Source organism: Spermophilus citellus (genome assembly GCF_964194105.1).
Source record: "Spermophilus citellus genome assembly, chromosome: 3".
NCBI classification, from domain to species: Eukaryota; Metazoa; Chordata; class Mammalia; order Rodentia; family Sciuridae; genus Spermophilus; species Spermophilus citellus.
This window is the reverse complement of record NC_138184.1, coordinates 226,163,315-226,180,964: the sequence shown is the minus strand read 5'-3', so window position 1 is coordinate 226,180,964 and position 17,650 is coordinate 226,163,315. Positions and strand designations below refer to the sequence as shown.

General features: G+C 54.5%; 1 protein-coding gene across 1 annotated transcript; it reads right to left on the bottom strand.

Annotated features, from left to right (window-relative positions):
- Positions 1 to 234: 234 nt before the first annotated feature.
- Positions 235 to 15,179, bottom strand: ABCB8 (ATP binding cassette subfamily B member 8). Its single transcript, XM_081286298.1, has 16 exons — positions 14,980 to 15,179; positions 12,255 to 12,567; positions 11,783 to 11,938; positions 11,612 to 11,706; positions 11,381 to 11,486; positions 10,381 to 10,542; positions 10,189 to 10,274; positions 9,937 to 10,034; positions 9,456 to 9,561; positions 6,088 to 6,121; positions 5,740 to 5,876; positions 5,476 to 5,570; positions 5,152 to 5,285; positions 4,188 to 4,335; positions 1,181 to 1,431; positions 235 to 559 (listed from the first exon to the last, which is right to left on the bottom strand). Exons 1-16 carry the CDS (start codon positions 15,072 to 15,074, stop codon positions 431 to 433), a joined length of 2,145 nt encoding a protein of 714 aa, XP_081142424.1. The 5' UTR covers positions 15,075 to 15,179; the 3' UTR covers positions 235 to 430.
- Positions 15,180 to 17,650: the final 2,471 nt, after the last annotated feature.

Genomic DNA, 17,650 nt, shown 5'->3' with positions numbered 1-17,650 from the left:
TCAGTCCCCAGTTTACGAAGTGAGATCCTAGCAGGAATGGGGAAGAGCTCAGGTCTGGATTCCCATGCCTACTCTTGGACTCTGAATTTTCAAAATTTCCTGGAGCTGGGGGTCCAGACAACTTCAGGCTGTTGGGTGGAGCTGGGGCAGAGAGAGGACAGAGCAGAAAGGCTTTGGGGATTCTGCCTCACCATGTGCAGCCCAAAGATTCTGTGCTCTGGCAGGCAGCAGGGGTGAGAGTGAGTGGGAGAGATACCACCCCCAGCCCAGCTGGTGGGCCTGGCTTTATTGTGAGTGGAGAGGCAACAGTCACAGCCACATCTAGTATGCTGGCCCTCCAGGGGCCCAGTCCCTGGACAGCTCCCCCAGCTGAGCTGTCCCTGATGCTGGGCAGCAACCAGACCTCAGAGGGCCATTCTTAGGACTTGTGCTAGTGGTTCCTGGGGCCTCTGGGCTTCTCCCGAGGTGAGCCTGATGTTGGTGGGGTGTCCAGGGCCTGCCTCCGGATGAGCTCTGCATAGAGGCCATCCTTCTTCAGGAGCTCTTCGTGGGTCCCAGCCTGGAAGGGGGGAAGAAGGGCCTGAGGGTCACTCAACAGCATCACATTCAGAGTCCTGGGAGGGCTGGCCTTTATCAGTCACTGGGCTCCTGGTCACTTAAGCCAGTGATCTTCTGGGGACACTTGGAAAACACAGTCCAACCTGAAACGAACTGCCATTGCTGAGGGCACAGCTGTTAGTGCCCATCCCTCCTCCAAAGGACTACGGAAGAACGTTGACTCTCCCCGTTAGCCCCCTCCCCTGCATGAGTCTATGAGCCAAGCCCACAAGCTCTCTGAGGATCTGCTCCTAATGGTCCCATCAGAGTCCCTGGTGTAGCCTCTGCTCTCAGCCCTTGGGTGGCCAACCCTGCCCTGGGCCCCACGCCTACCTCCAACAGATCTACTTTTCCCTTTAGTCCTGGGAGCCTCTAATGAGCCTCTATGCCAGGGGACAGAGAAAGAAACCAAGGCCTCAAGAGGCCAGGGCCTGTGCAAGGGTAGGAACACCTGCATGTGTTGGGATTCTGCTTCCAGGACATGGGGCTGGGCCAGAGGAGTTGCTTCTCTATGCTGCCTGTTCCATCATCCATGGCTAGAGCCACCCTAACCCACTGCTCGACTCCCCAGGCCCACACTGACCTCCCAGACCTGGCCATTGGCCATGACAATGATGCAGTGGGCTGCACGGACAGTGCTGAGCCGGTGGGCAATGACCAGCACAGTGCGGCCAGTGCTGGCTCGGTCCAGGGCCTCCTGCACCACCCGTTCAGATTCAGCATCCAGCGCACTGGTGGCCTCATCCAGGATCAGCACTGTGGGCTGCTTGATGAGGGCACGGGCAATGGCCACACGCTGCTTCTGGCCACCAGACAAGGTTGTGCCCCGCTCGCCTGCATAGGAAAAGGATAAGGTGAAGGCCTGAAGTGATCCTTGGCTCCACACTTGGGAGTGTCAGGCAGAGAGGCACTGGGTCCTTCCTAAACTTCCCCCTAGTCCCTCTGGTCCCTCCCCAGAGTGTCCCTGACACGGCAATGCTCGTCCTGCCTCTCCAAGGGTGGGGTGTCATCTGTCAGCTCCCTGGTCCCATATCCCTGTGCAAAGAAAGCAGTGTACACATGTGCACACCAACATGAGCAGTCAGCACAGGAGCCTCCTAGCACGCAAGGCCTCTGGGCCAGGCAGGTGGCCCTGCCCTGATGCTATAGCTCGAGCTGTCATCCTGGCCTCAGGGACTCCACTGCTGTGGGGACCTGCTAGGATCCATGGAGACTCCAGGCATGGCGGCATTTGAAGGCCACAGAAGAGAGCAGAAGTGGCAGCTGGTGAGCCAAAAGGAACCGTGAGGTGATGGCAGGAACTTGAGTCAGTGAGGGGGCAGCTCTGAGAAGCCCACATGAGCAGGGAACATGCCAGGTTCAGAGGCACAGGAGAGCACCACCCAGGGAGAGATGCCGGCCCCCCCACTCAGGGCAGTGCGACCACCCAGGGAGAGATGCCAGCGGGCCCCCCACTCAGGGCAGTGCGGAGCCCAGTCATGTGGACACAGCTAGATTAGCAAGGTGGAATTCGACAGGTGGCTAAAGAAAGGTCTCAGCCCAGGGGCTGATGCTTGCTCAAACTAAAGAGCCAAGAGTCCAGTTTTCCCATTCCGAGAGGTGCTGATACATTCTGCAGCAGATCTAGCATGTGGGGCGGTAAACAGAGCCCCAGAGTTGGAAAGGAGAAGACCTCTGGGGTGAACACCTAAAGCTGCAAGCCACCAGTGAACATGCTATTGTGCTGCTGCATGTCCCCTGAACCACCAGAGCCTTCTCCTGGGAAGTCAGAAGAAAGACCTGCACAAGACACCAACTGTTATGTTGATAGATGCTTCTTTTTTGGGGGGGAGGGTAGGGGAGTGTGGGAGACCAACCCACACATAACTTGAGTTAACTCCCCTGCTGGGCCATGTGGCATCAGGCACCCATGCTGCTAGACTGCCCTGCTCTTCTAGGGTTTGAGTGACTGTCTTCTTGCCCGGGCTTGTCTTCCCTACAGCCCCATGGGTGGAGCTACGCTCACCTGTTCCTTTGTAATATAACCCCTTGCCCTGTTTAGGATAGAATCTTCCATGGAAGTGCCTTGTGTGTGTCCCCTTCTCTTACTGAAGTGGCACCCCCTTTCTCCACAGAAAAGCCTGCTTCACCATGGCTGATTTTAGGACTGTCAGCAAAAGAGTCCGTTGTAGATAAACTTCCTATTTTCATGTCACCCTGTTTACTTGGCCACTGGACGAGAAGATACCAGCACTCCAGGTACTGGGCACCCCCTTACTAGTTTTTCACAAACGTATCCAGTATACTATTTTGAAGAAATGTGCAAATAAGGCCTCTGGCCTTAAGCTGGGCTTCACAGAGATGTCTACATTTTTAAGTTACAAATGGGCCCATGGTAACAGCTGGCAGGGGGAGGAAAGAAAGGGGAGAAGAAGCTCTCCCCTTCTCAGGTGTTGTCCTTGAAGAGTTAACATGCTCAGAACAGTGAAAGAAAAAGCTGCTTTTATGTGAACTTCTGCAGATTGCGAACTTCTGAGCCCCTCCCCTTACATGCTGTACCCTCTGAACCTGGCTGCAGCCAAATAAAACTGTTTCCTGCTATCTTCGGTGCCTTGCCTCGTTTGTCCCTACAACATTACTGTGCCCTTGGGTGTGGCCTACCCAGGTGTCAGTCAACCTGCTGACAGTGGACATCATGAAGATACTCAGCCCCCTGAAACCTGACCCCTTGCCTCATTTGAATAGCTTCCCTCAATAAAAGGGGTCAGTGTGTGAGCGGCCTCTCTCTCTCTCTCTCTCTCTCTCTCTCTCTTCCTGCAGACCCTTAAGGTTAGAGGAGCTGTCACAGTGACTCCAAAGAAAAAGGTATTTGTGTCTCTTTTTTAAAAAAATATTTATTTTTTAGGTGTGGATGGACACAACACAATGCCTTTATTTTTATGTGATGCTTAGGATCAAACCCGGGCCCCGCCCATGCTAGGTGAGCGCTCTATCGCTGAGCCACAATCCTAGCTCCATATTTGTGTCTCTTGTGTGGTTATTTTGCGCAGCCCAGTTAGCCCAGTTTACCTGGAGTGACCACTGAGCCTTTTAGTTGCGAACAGAAACTTGGCATGGGAGACTGAACTCAGGGGCACTCCTCCACTGAGCCACATCCCCAGCCCCATTTTGTATTTTATTTAGAGACAGGGTCTCACTGAGCTGCTTAGTGCCTCACTTTTACTGAGGTTGGCTTTGAACTCACAATCATCCTGCCTCTGCCTCCCGAGCTACTGGCATTACAGGCGTGTACTACTACACCTGGCAGAGGGGACACTTTTAAACAGTAAGAAAAGAAGAACGAAACAGGAGCCAGAGGAGGGGAAAACAGTTATGAGGCAAGAGCCCCCCATCCTCTGGGCTTGGAATGTGGTAGGCTCTGTGAATCACTTGCATGGCCAGAGTCCTGTCTCTTACTCCCTGTCCGGTGCTCTGGCCCTCTGGAGCCCTGCCTGTCTCTGCAGCCCACACGGTCTGCTGTGCCTGAGCCACATGGGTCAAGACTTCCCAGCCCCCACAGAGCATCATCACCATGGAGCCTTGCAGAGCCCAGCAGGCGTCCTCCAACTCACCGACAATGGTGTCATAGCCCTGGGGGAAGCTGCTGATGAACTCATGGGCATTGGCTTCCCGGGCAGCTGCATATACCTCCTCGTCAGAAGCTTCCAGTTTTCCAAAGCGGATGTTCTCCATGATGGTCGTTCCAAACAGGACTGGCTCCTGGGGTGGGGACACAGAGACAGTGTCTACAGGAAGTCTCCCTCTCCGCCCCAGTAGGAGTGTTTTATGCTGCTGAGCCACATCCCCAGCCCTTTTGTTTGTTGTTTGGAGACAGGGTCTTGAAAAATTGTTTAAGGCCTCACTAAGTTGCTGAGGCTGGTCTCAAACTTGAGATCCTCCTGCCTCAGCCTCACTGGAGTGTGCCACCCTACCCAGTGAGACTCTGTTTGACTAGATCCCTTAGGGGTAACTTAGGGTGAGCCAGAAGTTCAAAGTCAGAGGTCAATTAAATGAGAACACAGTGGCCCATTAAGGGGAAGGAGAAGTGGGTGAACCCTGTGAAGTAGAGGTGGGAAGGGGCTGGGTGGCACGGCCAGCAGGCCTGGCAGTGATGGCAGCAGGAGGGTATTGCATTTGGCCCTCTCCTGAGGGGCTGGCCCTCATGGGATGCCTGCTTTTTGTCCCAGCCCGCAAAGGAAGAGTGCCCCTCAAGGGGCTTAGTGGGTCGGTGCTGGCCCCCAGCAATCCCAGCCCCTCTGCTGCAGGATCCTAAAATGCCCGCCTGCTTAGACTGCTATCAACAGAAGCAAAGTGTCCCTGCCCCGGGAGACCAGTGCAGAGCTGCAGATGTCCAGGGCAGGGACACCTTGGATCCAGAGGACAACTAGGAATGGTGAAGAAGTCGAGGCCTCCTAAGGGGCAGCAGAGGGAGAGTGGAGGAAGAAAAGACCTTGAGGACTGAGAAGGGGAGGCCCGGGAGGAGGGACTGGTAAGGGGAGCCCATCTATGCTGCCCACACTAGCCTCTGGCCCATACCTGGCTGATGAAGCCCACCACCTGGCCCCGGAGCCAAGAGGGGTCCAGGGTGCGCAGGTCATGTCCATCCAGCATCACCACACCGGCCGTGGGGTCGTAGAAGCGCTCTAGCAGGGACGCCACTGTAGTCTTTCCTGAGAGTTTGGGGTTGTGAGGGAGGAAGCCAAGGTCCAAGGAAAGAGGGACCCTTATGGCAGTGGGAGCTCCCCCGGCCCAGGGCAGGGCAAGGGGCCACTAAGAGCTGGGGTCTTGCTGCTCTTTTTGCTCCCAGCCCTGCTCCAAGTGGCTGCCACAGAAAGTCAGAGGGTGGGGGGCATCCCTTACCTCCCCCAGACTGGCCCACAAGGGCCACAATCTTGCCAGGGGGCAGCGTCAGGGTGAAGTCCTTGAGTACCTCAAAGCCAGGGCGGCAGGGGTAGCTGGGGGAGTCAAAGAGAACCCTGGTCACAGCAGCTCCCAGGTCCCTTGGGGCCCCGCTCCCTCCTGAGGCACCTCGTTCACAGGGGCCTTCAGCCAAACACCCCACCGGCTCCCCTCCAGTCTTCAGCCCAGAAAGGCCTGTCCCTGTGCCTGCTCGCCGCCGCTGACCTGAAGCTGACGTTCTGGAACGTGATGGAGCCACGGAGATGCTCCTTGGGGATGCAGCAGCCCCCCGAGAGTGGGATACAGGGGCTCAGGGTCATGAATTCAAAGACACGGGCACCTGCACTGAGCCCCCGCACTACCTGTGGAGGAATCCAGAGTCTGTGTTAAGGAGGGAGTAGGGGCTCCCAGGAAAGGATGCCCCTGGGTGCTGGGGTCTGGGGACAGCATTTCTGGTACCCCCACTGCAGGCCATGGAGCCAGGATGTGACCTAGTTGTCAGGAATCCTCTCTAGTTGCTCGTCCACAGGTGACAAATGGGACTCAGTCCATATTCCAGTGTCGCTCACTCACCTGACCAAACAGGACAGAGAGGTTGGCCATGGACCTGTGGACAGAGGAGAGGTTGGAGGAAGTGGCGACAAGAGAGGTCCCTGACATCTGGGATCCGGTGACACAGGTCACCAAGCCTTGCTTCCCTCCTTGGCTGCATGAGGACAACTGTCAGTCTACCCTAGTCCTCGGAGGGAGGCTCCAGGAGCAAGGGACATGGAATGAAGACCCAGAGTCTCAGTTGGGAGTCTCTATGCTGCCCTGGCCTGCGGGGTGAAGTCAGCTCAAAGTGAGGGATGACATGAGTCTACGAGGAAGAAGCCCCAGCTGAGCCCATGACTTGTGGCCTTGGCCATGAAGACACAGATGCCTTTGACAGAGATCAAGGTGATATGGCCCACGAGGGGAGGTCACATCTAACATTAGACTCCTGGGGAGGCAATGACTTATGTTAAAAAAAATGTGGAAAAAAAGTAGAATCCACAGAGAAAGAAAACAGAAGACACCAGCCACAGGGGGATCTCGGGGGAGACCCCAAAGTTCCCTGACAAAATTTTTACTGTGGGCAAAATTTCCACTCCCGGTGTGTATGTGGAGAAGATGGGCCTGTGTGTTTATCTGTCTAGACAGTGGGTGGCCTTTGTCTTGCCAGGGCTGGGCACAGGGCTGGCTGGCTGCTGTGAGCTGGGGGAAGATGAGTCAAGTCTTAGTCACGGGTCCCTGAACGGCCTGGCCGACCCGTGACGATGTGTGTGCCACTATGTACTCAGGGTCCTTCCTAAGAAGGGGAAAGACTGACTCCCCAGGACTCTTGGCCTGCAGGATTCACTTTAACCAGTGCTGGGGTTGGGGTGGGAGGAGCCCCAAAGCCCTCCAGGGCACAGCTCTGTCAGGCTCAGCCCTTGACAAAGGGAGTGGGGAGGCCTTGGCAGGGAAGAGCCAACCCAGCGAGCTATCTGTTGATGAGGTGGAAGAACGGCTCCACAGAGATCTGGAAGCCATTAGGGCCTGGCAAAGGGGCTACTGCAACTGAAATCCAAGACGCCCATGACTCATAAGCGTGCAATGACCTTGCGCTCAGGGATGCCGCAGGATGCAGACCACGTGCTCTGCCCAGGTGAGTCCTGGCCCCAACTGTGGTCTGTCTGGGCACCACCCCATCTCTGCCCCAAAGAACACTTCAGATGGGGTGCAAGGTGGGGACTACACTGCTCTGCTCCTCCCTCCCTCTGGACCCAGCACTGTCACCTGTGCCCTTGGTGGCCCAACAGGACTCGGGAGGAAACAGCAGCTTCCTGAAGACCCAATTCTTCAGAAGCAGGCAGGGACCCTTGGGACAACACAGACTGTCTCCCTGGGCAGTCCTGTGGCTATTACACAATCCTGCTGAATGGCCGGCTGGGCAGTGCAGTTGGGATGAGGAGACTCCTCAGGCTAGGAAGGGGAAGGGGCCTTGGGAGCAGGGTCAGGCTGATTTTCTTAAGGGAGCCAGTGGGTTTCTTATGGGTGCCCAGGTGAATCAGCACGGGGTGCCAGCCCTGGGAACCACGGGAGCCAGAGTGGACACCCCAAGCCCCGCCTCTCCCACAATCAGAGCATCTTTGGATCCTGAAGCCACCAGGGAGCAGTGAAGGAGGGATGAAGCTCTCCAGAACCGGAGGGTCTGAACATGGCTGGCTCAGGGAACACAGAGCAGAAACAGGGCCAGGGTTCCCGCTGCTGCGGGAGAGGATGGAATGTGCTGTGGGATGTGCGTCTGGGGCCAAGATGGGCGTTCTGTCTGGGGTGAGCATGGGAGCTGCCCTACCCCTTCTCTGGTTTGGCCTCACTTCCCTCAAGGCACTCAGCTCAGGGCTGAAGGATTCTCCAGGAAACTGTGGACCTAGAGCAGTGACAAAGAGGACTCCAGGCATGGAGGGGCACCACCAGATCAGGAGCGCCATCTCTGGAAGGAGTCAGGGGCCAATGCAGGGAGAATGCGGGGGACCTCGGGTGATGTGGTTGCAGATAACACAGGTCTTCACTTTTTAATTATTTATTAGGACATACTCTTTAATTATCTATCACAACGTGTATTTATGTGCAGGCCATGTGTGGGAGAAAGCAAAGAAGGCAGCGGTAGGAACTGCTCATGTTGAGCTGGGAGAGGGAAGGGCCTGGCAGGACTGCGGTTTGTCTGGTGGCTGAGGAGGCTGATGGGCTCCAGGCTGCCTCACAGGGCAGACGGGGTCAAGTGGAGCAGGGAGTTTCAGACCAGTGAGAAATGACAAGACATATGTTGGGATCTGCAGGGGCAGAGGGTCCACTTCTCATCCCAGGGAATGGTTACAATGGGGGCAGCTCTTGTGGAATGGCTCAGGAGGCTGAGGCAGGAGGATCTCAAGTTCAAAGCCAGTTTCAGCAACTTAGTGAGGCCCTAAGCAACTTAGCAAGACTCTGTCTCTAAATAAAATACAAAACAGGGCTAGGAATGTGGCTCAGTGCTTAAGTGCTCCTAGGTTCAAATCCTAGTACCAAAAAAAAAAAAAAAAAACCAAAAAACTTGTGGAGGATGGTCTAGCCACCAGGGAATACCAATCAGCTTCAAAACAGAATGTGAGGAAACTTGCGCACCCTCTAGGCTCAAGCAGCCAGTCACAAAAGGATGGAAGCTGCATGACTGCACTTCTGTGAGGTTCCCAGAGTGGCCAGAGTCAGGAGCAGGATGCCAGGCTGGGGAGGGAGGCCGGAGAGTGGCGCTCAACGGGTTCAGTCTCACTTTTGTGAGATGACAAAGTTCTGGAGATGGGTGCTGGTGATGGCTGCACAAGCTTGCACTTCAACGGGGCAAGGGCAAGGACATCTACCTCATGTGGATTCCACCACAGGAATCATCTTTAAAATCTGTCATGGGGGCGCTGTGGCTGTGGCTGTGGCTTAGCGACAGAGCACTTGCACCTGTGAGGCCCTGGGTTTGACCCTCAGCACCACATAAAAAAAATAAATAAATTAAATAAAGGTATGTGTCCGTCTACAACTAAATACACACACACACACACACACACAAAAAAAAAAAAAAAAAAAAAAAGTCTGTCAAGGATGCTTGTGAGTGGCCTGGAAGGCTAAAGATACCAACAGCCTTCGAGAATGGAGCCGGTGAGTCGGCTGGAGGGCTGGGACCCTCCAGCCTGTGCTCCTTTCCACGAACTTGCTTTTGCCATGTCCACACCCCCAGATGTCACTGAGCCTTGGTTGTGGGCCCAACATCAGCCCAAAGTCACGGGTGGGGAGCTGGGCAGGCCTGGGGCTGGACTACAGTCCCCCAGAGCATGCTGGCACCTCGAGTCTTGCCAGACAGGGCACTGGAGGGGTCAGGGGGCATCTTAGGGATGGGAACAGCCCTCACTCACCTCTGCACCGTTTGGGAGGCCACCAGGAAGGACATAAGGTCTCCCCCTGTCAGCTGCTGTCCAGCCACAAGGGAGCCCCCAACAAACAGGGTGCCCAGGACCATGCCTGTATGGGAAGGGGGCAAACAGTGAGGAAGAAAGTGGCAAGTGACAACAAATGAATTTGGCCCTTTAGTCCCGACTCCTAGCCCTGCTCAGTCACTAGCTGATGGGGGAATCTAGGCAGAGTGGTCTCAGCCTCGATCTCCTCCTCTGCAAACAAGCAGGGCAGGCGCCCCCTCCATGCTCCCTTCTGGGCAGTCCTGCAATAACACACCCACCACCTTCCCGTCACCCATAAGTGTCATCAGCTGGAGAGCCTGATAAACGAAGGCGCTTGATGGATGCCCCAGGAGCATGGCAGGGGCGCGCAGCTCTCACCTATCTCTGCTCCTCCCCTGGCCACAAACCCATGTCCCCTCCCCAGGCAGGCCCCACTCACAGTTGAATGCAATGTTGGAAAGCCCTTGGAACAAAGCAATGCCCGTGCCCAGCTCCTCTGCTTTACAGCGGCAGCTCTCCAGCTCTGCTCTGTAGCGTCTGGGAAGAGGCCAGGCCAGGCACTTAGGGCGCAGCTGGGCTGGGTGTGGAAGGGGTAGGTGTGCATGGGAGGACGCAGCTGGGCCGGGTGTGGGAAGGGGTAGGTGTGCGTGGGAGACGCTCTGGTTCTATGCTCCACCCTCCCAGGACTCACTCCTCTTCCCGCGGCTCCATGGCAAAGGCTCGAACCGTCCGCACGTTGCCCAGGGCCTCATCCGCTACGCCTGTTGCTCTGGCAACCTGCATTGAGTCCGGGACACAGGGAGTCAGGTTGGAAACAGGAGGAGTGACAGAACAGATCAGAGAATGGGAGGAAGCTAAGGGGACACCCAGGGGATTCCAGTACCTGCTCCTGACACTGGCGAGACAACTTGCGGAGACCTGAGCCCATCAGGGTGCCAACGCCCATCAGGGCAGGTGTGGCAATCATCAGCAGCAACGTGAGGCGTGTGGACAGCATGGACAGGGACACCAGGCAGCCAGCCACCTGGGTGCAGCTGCGCAGCCCCTGTGAGAAGGAAGGGGGGACAATCCAGCAGCAGAAGCAGGACATGGGACTCATGCTCACTCACCAGGCCCAGGACCCCAGAGGCCACGTGGCACTCCTCAGTCACTAAACATAACCCCTCTGGATGAGCTGGGGTCAACCAGCAGGCAGGAAGGGCTGGGTCAGAATGGCATGGACTATGGCATTTTCCCCCAGAAAGATGTTTGCTTCTCTTCCTGTTCCAGAAATCGAACTACGAGAATCACAAGAGGATATGTCCCTCTGACAGTCATGGGCCAGTGTCATAACCCAGAGGCTGGAGTGATGGAAGGGTGGATAATGGAAAGATGTCAGTGTGTAGTAAATAGCAACTGCAAGAGCTCAATACTGGCCACAGACTGGCACCCTGGGGACGGGCAGGCCATGTGAGTCTGCTCCTACGGGGAAAGGGTCTGGTCCAAGTCCTCAGGAAGGCTTTCTAGGGGACGAAGGATTTTTTTTTAGTACTGGAAACTGAACCCAGAGGGGCTTTCCTACAGAGCCACATCCCTAGCTCTACTTATACTTTTTTAAATTTAGAGAAAAGGTCTCAAAATAAGTTGCTTAGGGTATCACTGAACTCTTGAGGCTGGCCTTGAACTCCTACCTCGGTCTCCAGTGTCACTGGGATTACAGGCATGTGCCACCCACCCACCGGGAGGATTTCAGCCTATGCCGACTGTGCGCTGCCTCGGCAACTCCCAGCCATAGACTTCTGTGTTCTCTCACCCACACCCTCCTGGACAGTAGTGAGCACTGGCTGTGGACCCAACATCAGTCAGAAGTCAGGGCTGGGCCAGACCATGGGGTGAGCACTGACCTGGGAGATGACAAGCTTGAAGGAAGATTTAAACTCCTGCACATCAGTTGTCAGTCGGCTCACCAGCTGCCCAGTCTTTTTGGCATCAAAGAAAGCAATGTCTTGTCTGGTGGTGGGACATAAGGGCAGCAGGCAGGGGGAAGGAGAGAGATGTTGGTCCAGGATGCGACTCACCCCAGATCCTCCCCTGGGGTATCAGTCACCCTAGCCCACACCCTGTGTCTAAAGTACCGAAGCAGTGAGCTGAAAAGGGCCTTCCGCATGTCCACGGCCATTCGCTCGCCAATATAGGACAGCAATACCAGGTACCCGAAGGTCAGCAGTCCCTGTGAGAGAGGCCAGTGCAGTTAGGGAGGACCCAGAAAGGCTTCACTGTGCCCTGGGCCCTCCCCACTGCAGTACCTGGATGCCGTAGAGGACAAGCAGCTGTGTGCTTATCTTCCGGGACTCAGACACGAAGCTCCCCACATGATCCCTTGTGTACTTGGCCACGATCTCTACCAGCTGGCCCAGGAGCAGGGGGATCTGCACATTCACCAGCGCTGCACCCAATGCCAGCTAGAGGGGGGCAAGGCAGAGTAGACAGACACTTAGAGAGAGGAGCCACTCTCCCTCACCAGCCCTGACCCTGCCCTTCCTCTCCCACAGCAGTGCCTCTTTGAGAGTTAAAGCCCAGGCTTCCAGCCCCACTGCATCCCTCTATCCTACAAACCAGGCTACCAAGGTCTTCTGGATGTCCTCAGACCCTGGGGCCCCAAGGCAACATTTGCTGCTTCTGATGAAAGAATGCTGTCCCTGCTCTGGCTTAGGGCTTCTGCAAACCCCTTCCTGGGTCCTTTTTCTCCCCAGTATGAAACAGCAGGGAAAGCCTCACCACGATGGCTGCACCCAGGACCAGCACATGGGGGCGCAGAAACTGCCAGAAGAGCTTCCAGTTAAAGTGGGACTCCACAACACGGGGTGAGGGGCAGGCGGGCAGGGCCTCTTCTGCCTCACATAGTGCCACAAGGCAGAGGCGGGAGTGCTTGTAGAGCACTGCAGAGCCCAGCAAGGCTCCCCCACCCCAGCACCAGGCAGAGGGGCTCCGGCTGAGAGTTGGTAGGGCTTGAGGGAGGTGGGCCCGGAGCTGTGACCGCAGCTGGGACACGGCCCTGAGGAGGGAGGTACCGAGGCGGCCATCTGGGGACCTGCAGGGACAGAAGGTCATTGGTGGCTGAGGACCTAGTCATCCATCTTTCAACTGACCAACAAACCCCTGATCTCTGGCTGAGCTTCCTAGAAGCAGAATTTCCTTTTCGTTTTAGCTCTTGACACTGCCTTCTTCTGGGCTGTTTTTAAAGATTTATTTTTCAGACGAGGTCTCACAATGTTGTCGTGAATGGCCAGGAACTCCAGGACTCCAGCAATCCTCCTGCCTCAGCTCCCAAGTAGCAGGAGCCACAGGTGTGCAACACTATGCTAGGTTCTCAGCTCCTGAGACAAGTGTACACAGTGACACTGCTAAGGAATGCGATGGCTGAGCATAAGTCAGACCTTAAAAGTGTTCTTCCCCTGCATGGTCTCCCAGGCAACACCTTCAGTAAGGCCCCTTCAGCCTTCAAGGGCACCAACCCAGGTCTGTGCTGGTCTCCAGGACTGTCCTTTCCCAATCACAGCATGTCAGGGCTGGAGGGCACATAATAATGGCAGCTAGTTTACAGCACTCCTTTTCCAGTCCTTTTCTGGCTTAGGGCTTCTGCAAACCCCTTCCTGGGTCCTTTTTCTCCCCAGTATGAAACACCAGGGACAGCCTCACCATGATGGCTGCACCCAGGACCAGCACATGGGGGCGCAGGTGAGGTCCAGAAATCCTCCATGAGTAAGGATCTGAGGTTACCAGCAAGGTGAGCTCCTGTTCTGCATGGGACACTGTGTTGCTCATAGTGGGGATGGCAGATATGACCTCTGCAGCACTGACAAGGGTCCACTGCCTTTGCCACTTGCCTCCCTGGGAGATGCCCTTACTCTCATTGATGATGAAAAAAATCCATGTGAGTTGAGAATTAAAATTGGGACTCCACAATGCTGGGCATGGAGTAGGCAGGAGGGGTCTCGTCTGTATAATGCAGCGCCACAAGGCAGAGGCAGAGATGTCCCCAGGCAGCAGCACTAGGACAAGAGGGGAACTCTGGTTCTGGTTCCAGAATCCAGGCTCATTCTACTCTGCCAAGTGTGCCATGCTCAAGCTGTGCATAGCAGGACCAGGAAGGGACCCAAGTCTTCTGGCTTATTGCACTCCATCACCCTATCTCCCCTCCTAGGCCTAGAGTGCCATGTGTGACAATGCATGGAGGGAAAGGGCTAGATGCTCCCCTCTCCCGCCACTCCCAAATTGGCTGATGGAAGAAACAGGAAAGCAAAAATCCAAAAAATTATCATAGATATTGAGCAAACGTTTTTAGTGCACACACATGTCCTCATTAGAAATATAGGACTGTCTGGCCTGACCACTGCAACATTTTACATTGCAATCCAGTACAATGCCCCCAAACAACCAAGTACAGTAAATATATATGTTTGCCACACAAAAATGGAAGGTTTCACAAAATAATACTTTCCATTATTTTTAAATATGTATTTTGTTATATTATATTCATTTTTAAATGGTCCTGATTACTAATTCATTTCATGATCTATTGAAAATCACTGACTAAAGCACTCACATATACTTGGATATTCTTTGATGTCTTTCTTTGGGTTTCCTTCTGGTTTAGATAATACCAACACCCATACTCTTTCCCACAGACTGTTTTCAAACTGTTTAATAATTTATCATGGCTACTTTCAGCTTCTCTCGTCTTCTCCAGACTCTAAGAAGGGCTCCACAGTTGCCAAGAATCGGTGGGTTGCTTCCCAGCACCAGTACTTCTAGCGCTAGCTAGCGGGGGCTCTTGCACTCCCTGCATCAATCAGATGAACTTTCCAGATGACAAAGCTCCACGGGCAGCCCTCGGCGATCTTTTTGCTGTTCCACTCTCAGGTTATTCACTGCAGGATGGAGGGCATCAGTGCCTCCTCACAAAGCATTTACATGCAGGATGTAGTTTCCAAATCATTGCTTATTTCCCACCCACCCCTCTCTCTGGACCAACGCCTGTGGAGTGTTTGACCAAGAACGAGTTACAGGTAGACCCCTGATTCCTGCCGAACGCCTCCAGCTCCAGGAACCACTTTCGATCGGCTCACTCTGAATCTTGGAAACATCTCGACTCTAACAACTATTTTTGTCCAAATTGCCAGATTAATTCGGAAAGGGAGAACGGGGGCTAGGAGTGGCGCCCCCTGGTGGGCAGTGCGACAGGGGCGTGGCCACTGACCCGGAGCCGGCTGGGTTCAGCCGACGCGCAGACGCAGGCTTTGAGGAGGCTCCCGCTGGCGCCGGGACAGAAGCTATAAATAATTGAGGCCAACTCCCTGGGGAGTGATATTCCACCCCCGGCCGCACAGCCTACAACTCCCAGCAGGCCCCGCGCGAGCCCGGGGACTCCATCTCCCGGCGCGCCCCACGCCCCGCCGGCCTGTCAATGGCTCGCGCTCCAAGCAGCTTTGTCCCTTTTTACCTGACGGCCGAGAAAGTCTGGAATCGAAAGGATGGTAGCGTTCTGCCTGGGACAGGGCCGCCCCGAATCCCGACCCGAAATAAGTGCACCAACATGCTGGGGCAGGAAGACCGGAGCAGCCGGCAACAACAGTTTCACCCTTATCCCACCGAGGTCTCCATGTTGGCTCCAGCCCCCATCCCGACAGCCTCCTCGCGCCTCGGCGCTGACTGGTGGAAAGAGACATCAATTTTACTGCAAGCTATGATTGAAGCAAACGATGACCGCCCTCTTTCTTCTGGAACTGTGATTGGATAGGGTCGTCTAATAGCCCGCCTCCCAGCCGTGGGCGGGGCCGAGTGGGAAAGGGCTCTGCCTCTTGCCCCGGGCTCTAGTCCGCTGGGTGTGTGGTAGGGAGGCCAGTCCTCCCACGTGGGTGATGTGCAGAGTGACGTGTCAGCTGACCTCGGGCGGTTTTCCTATGGATATTCCTGACGATCTCCAGATGTCTCCCGTCCAGAAGTCCTGGGGTCTCTAGGGAGTGTACAGCGCTGGTTCTGGAGTGGGGCGGACTGGGGGCGGGGAGCGAATGAGCAAAAATCGACCGTGGAAGTTAAAAACAAAAACGAAAGGCAAGAGTCGGATGCGGTGGCGCACGCCTGGAATCCCAGTTACTCAGGAGGCTGAGGCAGGAAGATCGCAAATTCGAGAACAACCTTGGCAACTTAGTGATGACTATCTCAAAATAAAAAAAATAAAATGCAAATGTTTCCCCACGTGTGGCAATCCCTGGGACACTCCTTCTCAATTATTGAGAACTTCTAGTATGGAGGTCCTGAAGTTCATCAGACCCATCTCCCAAACAGCCGGGGGTCTGAGCGACTTGCTGAGGTTCCAATCGCACTGGGAACAGCACTGCACCTCTGTTTTAGCAGAGCTGTAATTATTTGTTTGCATATTTGCTCCTCCCACCGGGGGTGTGACTTCTTGGTGGATAGTTGGTCTGACTCATTCACTCTGTTCCCTTCCCCTCCAAATACCTGGCAGGAAAAAGTGCCCTCTGTAATAAATTGACTTTATATCTCCCACCATTGGAGATTGAACCCAGGGGCCCTCTACCACCCCCTTTATTTATTTGTGTGTGGTCTGGAATTTAACTGAATTACACTCCCAGCCCTTCTTTTTTTCTCTATTTTTAAAATTTTGAGACAAGTTCTCACTACGTTGCTGAGGCTGGCCTGGAACTTGTGTTCCTCCTGCCTCAGCCTCCTGAGTTGCTGGGATTCCAAGCATGCACCACCACACCCTGCAACTGACTCGAATTGAGGATGGTGGTAGGAAGATCAATGGGTGAATTTAGAGTAGCACCCAGTCGGATTAGTTTGAGCTTGGGCTGACAAGTTCAGGGGGTATGGGGAGGGGCCCTGATGTAAGTAGGATGGAATATCTGTGGTACTGAGTGAGTGATGTTAGTAAGGTGAGGAACAGACTAGACCAAAACCCCACATAACCCATCTTGACTGGTGTCACAGAAAGATTTTGAGAATTTCCTAGCCCCCTACAATGTGGGATTCCACTTTGCCACCTATAGAGGAGTTAGGTCTTGTTTTCATAGCTTTGCCTCCTGCTCAGCCATAAAGCTATGCCAAGTCCTATAACAATGCCCCTCCCAAGAAGGAGACACAGAAAAACAGGTACTCCTGGGCTCACTTTGTGGGCAGATCCATGATTACCTCCACACTCCTCCAGTAAATAATCTAGGAACCACTGTGTTCCTCTCCATGTCATGGATACTGGTCCCTGTCTCAGGCCTTGGGCCTGACCCTGGGGGCCTGGCATCTGCTGGCTGAGTCAGCATCCTAGGCATGGGCTTCAGTAGGACACCTGGTGATTCAGGGCCTCAGGAATGGCGTTGGGCAAGCCACCAGACAAGCTGCCTGGGCCTCCTCTTCCTTGCTGAGGTTACCACAAGAACCCCACTCAGGCAGCTCTTTCCTGGGTCCCCAAATTATCCTTCCAGCTGCCTTCTGAAGCCAATTTAGCCCTTAAATTGCTCAGGCCCCAGAAACTGGATCAGTACTTGAATCAGAGGGCATTAGGTTCAAGAGGATAGGGAATAAACATAATGGTACTTCCAAGCTCCCCACACTACTTTTCAAATCCAAGATAGCTGCCGTTCCATCCCTTCCTTCACTTCCTTCCTCTTCTTGCTTTCCCCCCATCTGGCTGCAAACTCAGGCTGTTTCCCCTCTTCCTTTATTTAGTACCCTCAGGCAAATAAAACCATTTTCTTTTTTTTTTTTCTTAAAGCATTTTCCTACTGATAACTGTAGGTGGGCGTAGAGGGAGGAGATATGATTTTAAGAAATGGAAGATTTGGCCTGGGGAGATAGCTTAGTGGTACAGCGCTTGCCTAGCAGCACGTGTTAGTGCCTGGGTTTGATCCCCAGCACTGAGGAGAAAAAAGGAAGATTTGACATCTTGGCTTCAAAGTCCTACAATCATTTAATGAGATTCCACTTTATTGCTTTGTTGTTTTGGTGGCTCTCTTTTCTTTACCTCTAGCCCCTTCAAGGTCTGAAGGTGGAGACTGTCTTCTTGTCCCAGTGCATGCCCAGCCCCTGCCTTCCAAGTTGGCACCTCTCCCAGGTATGGGGGCTGGGCCCTGAGAGGATTGGCCCCAGGTTGCCCT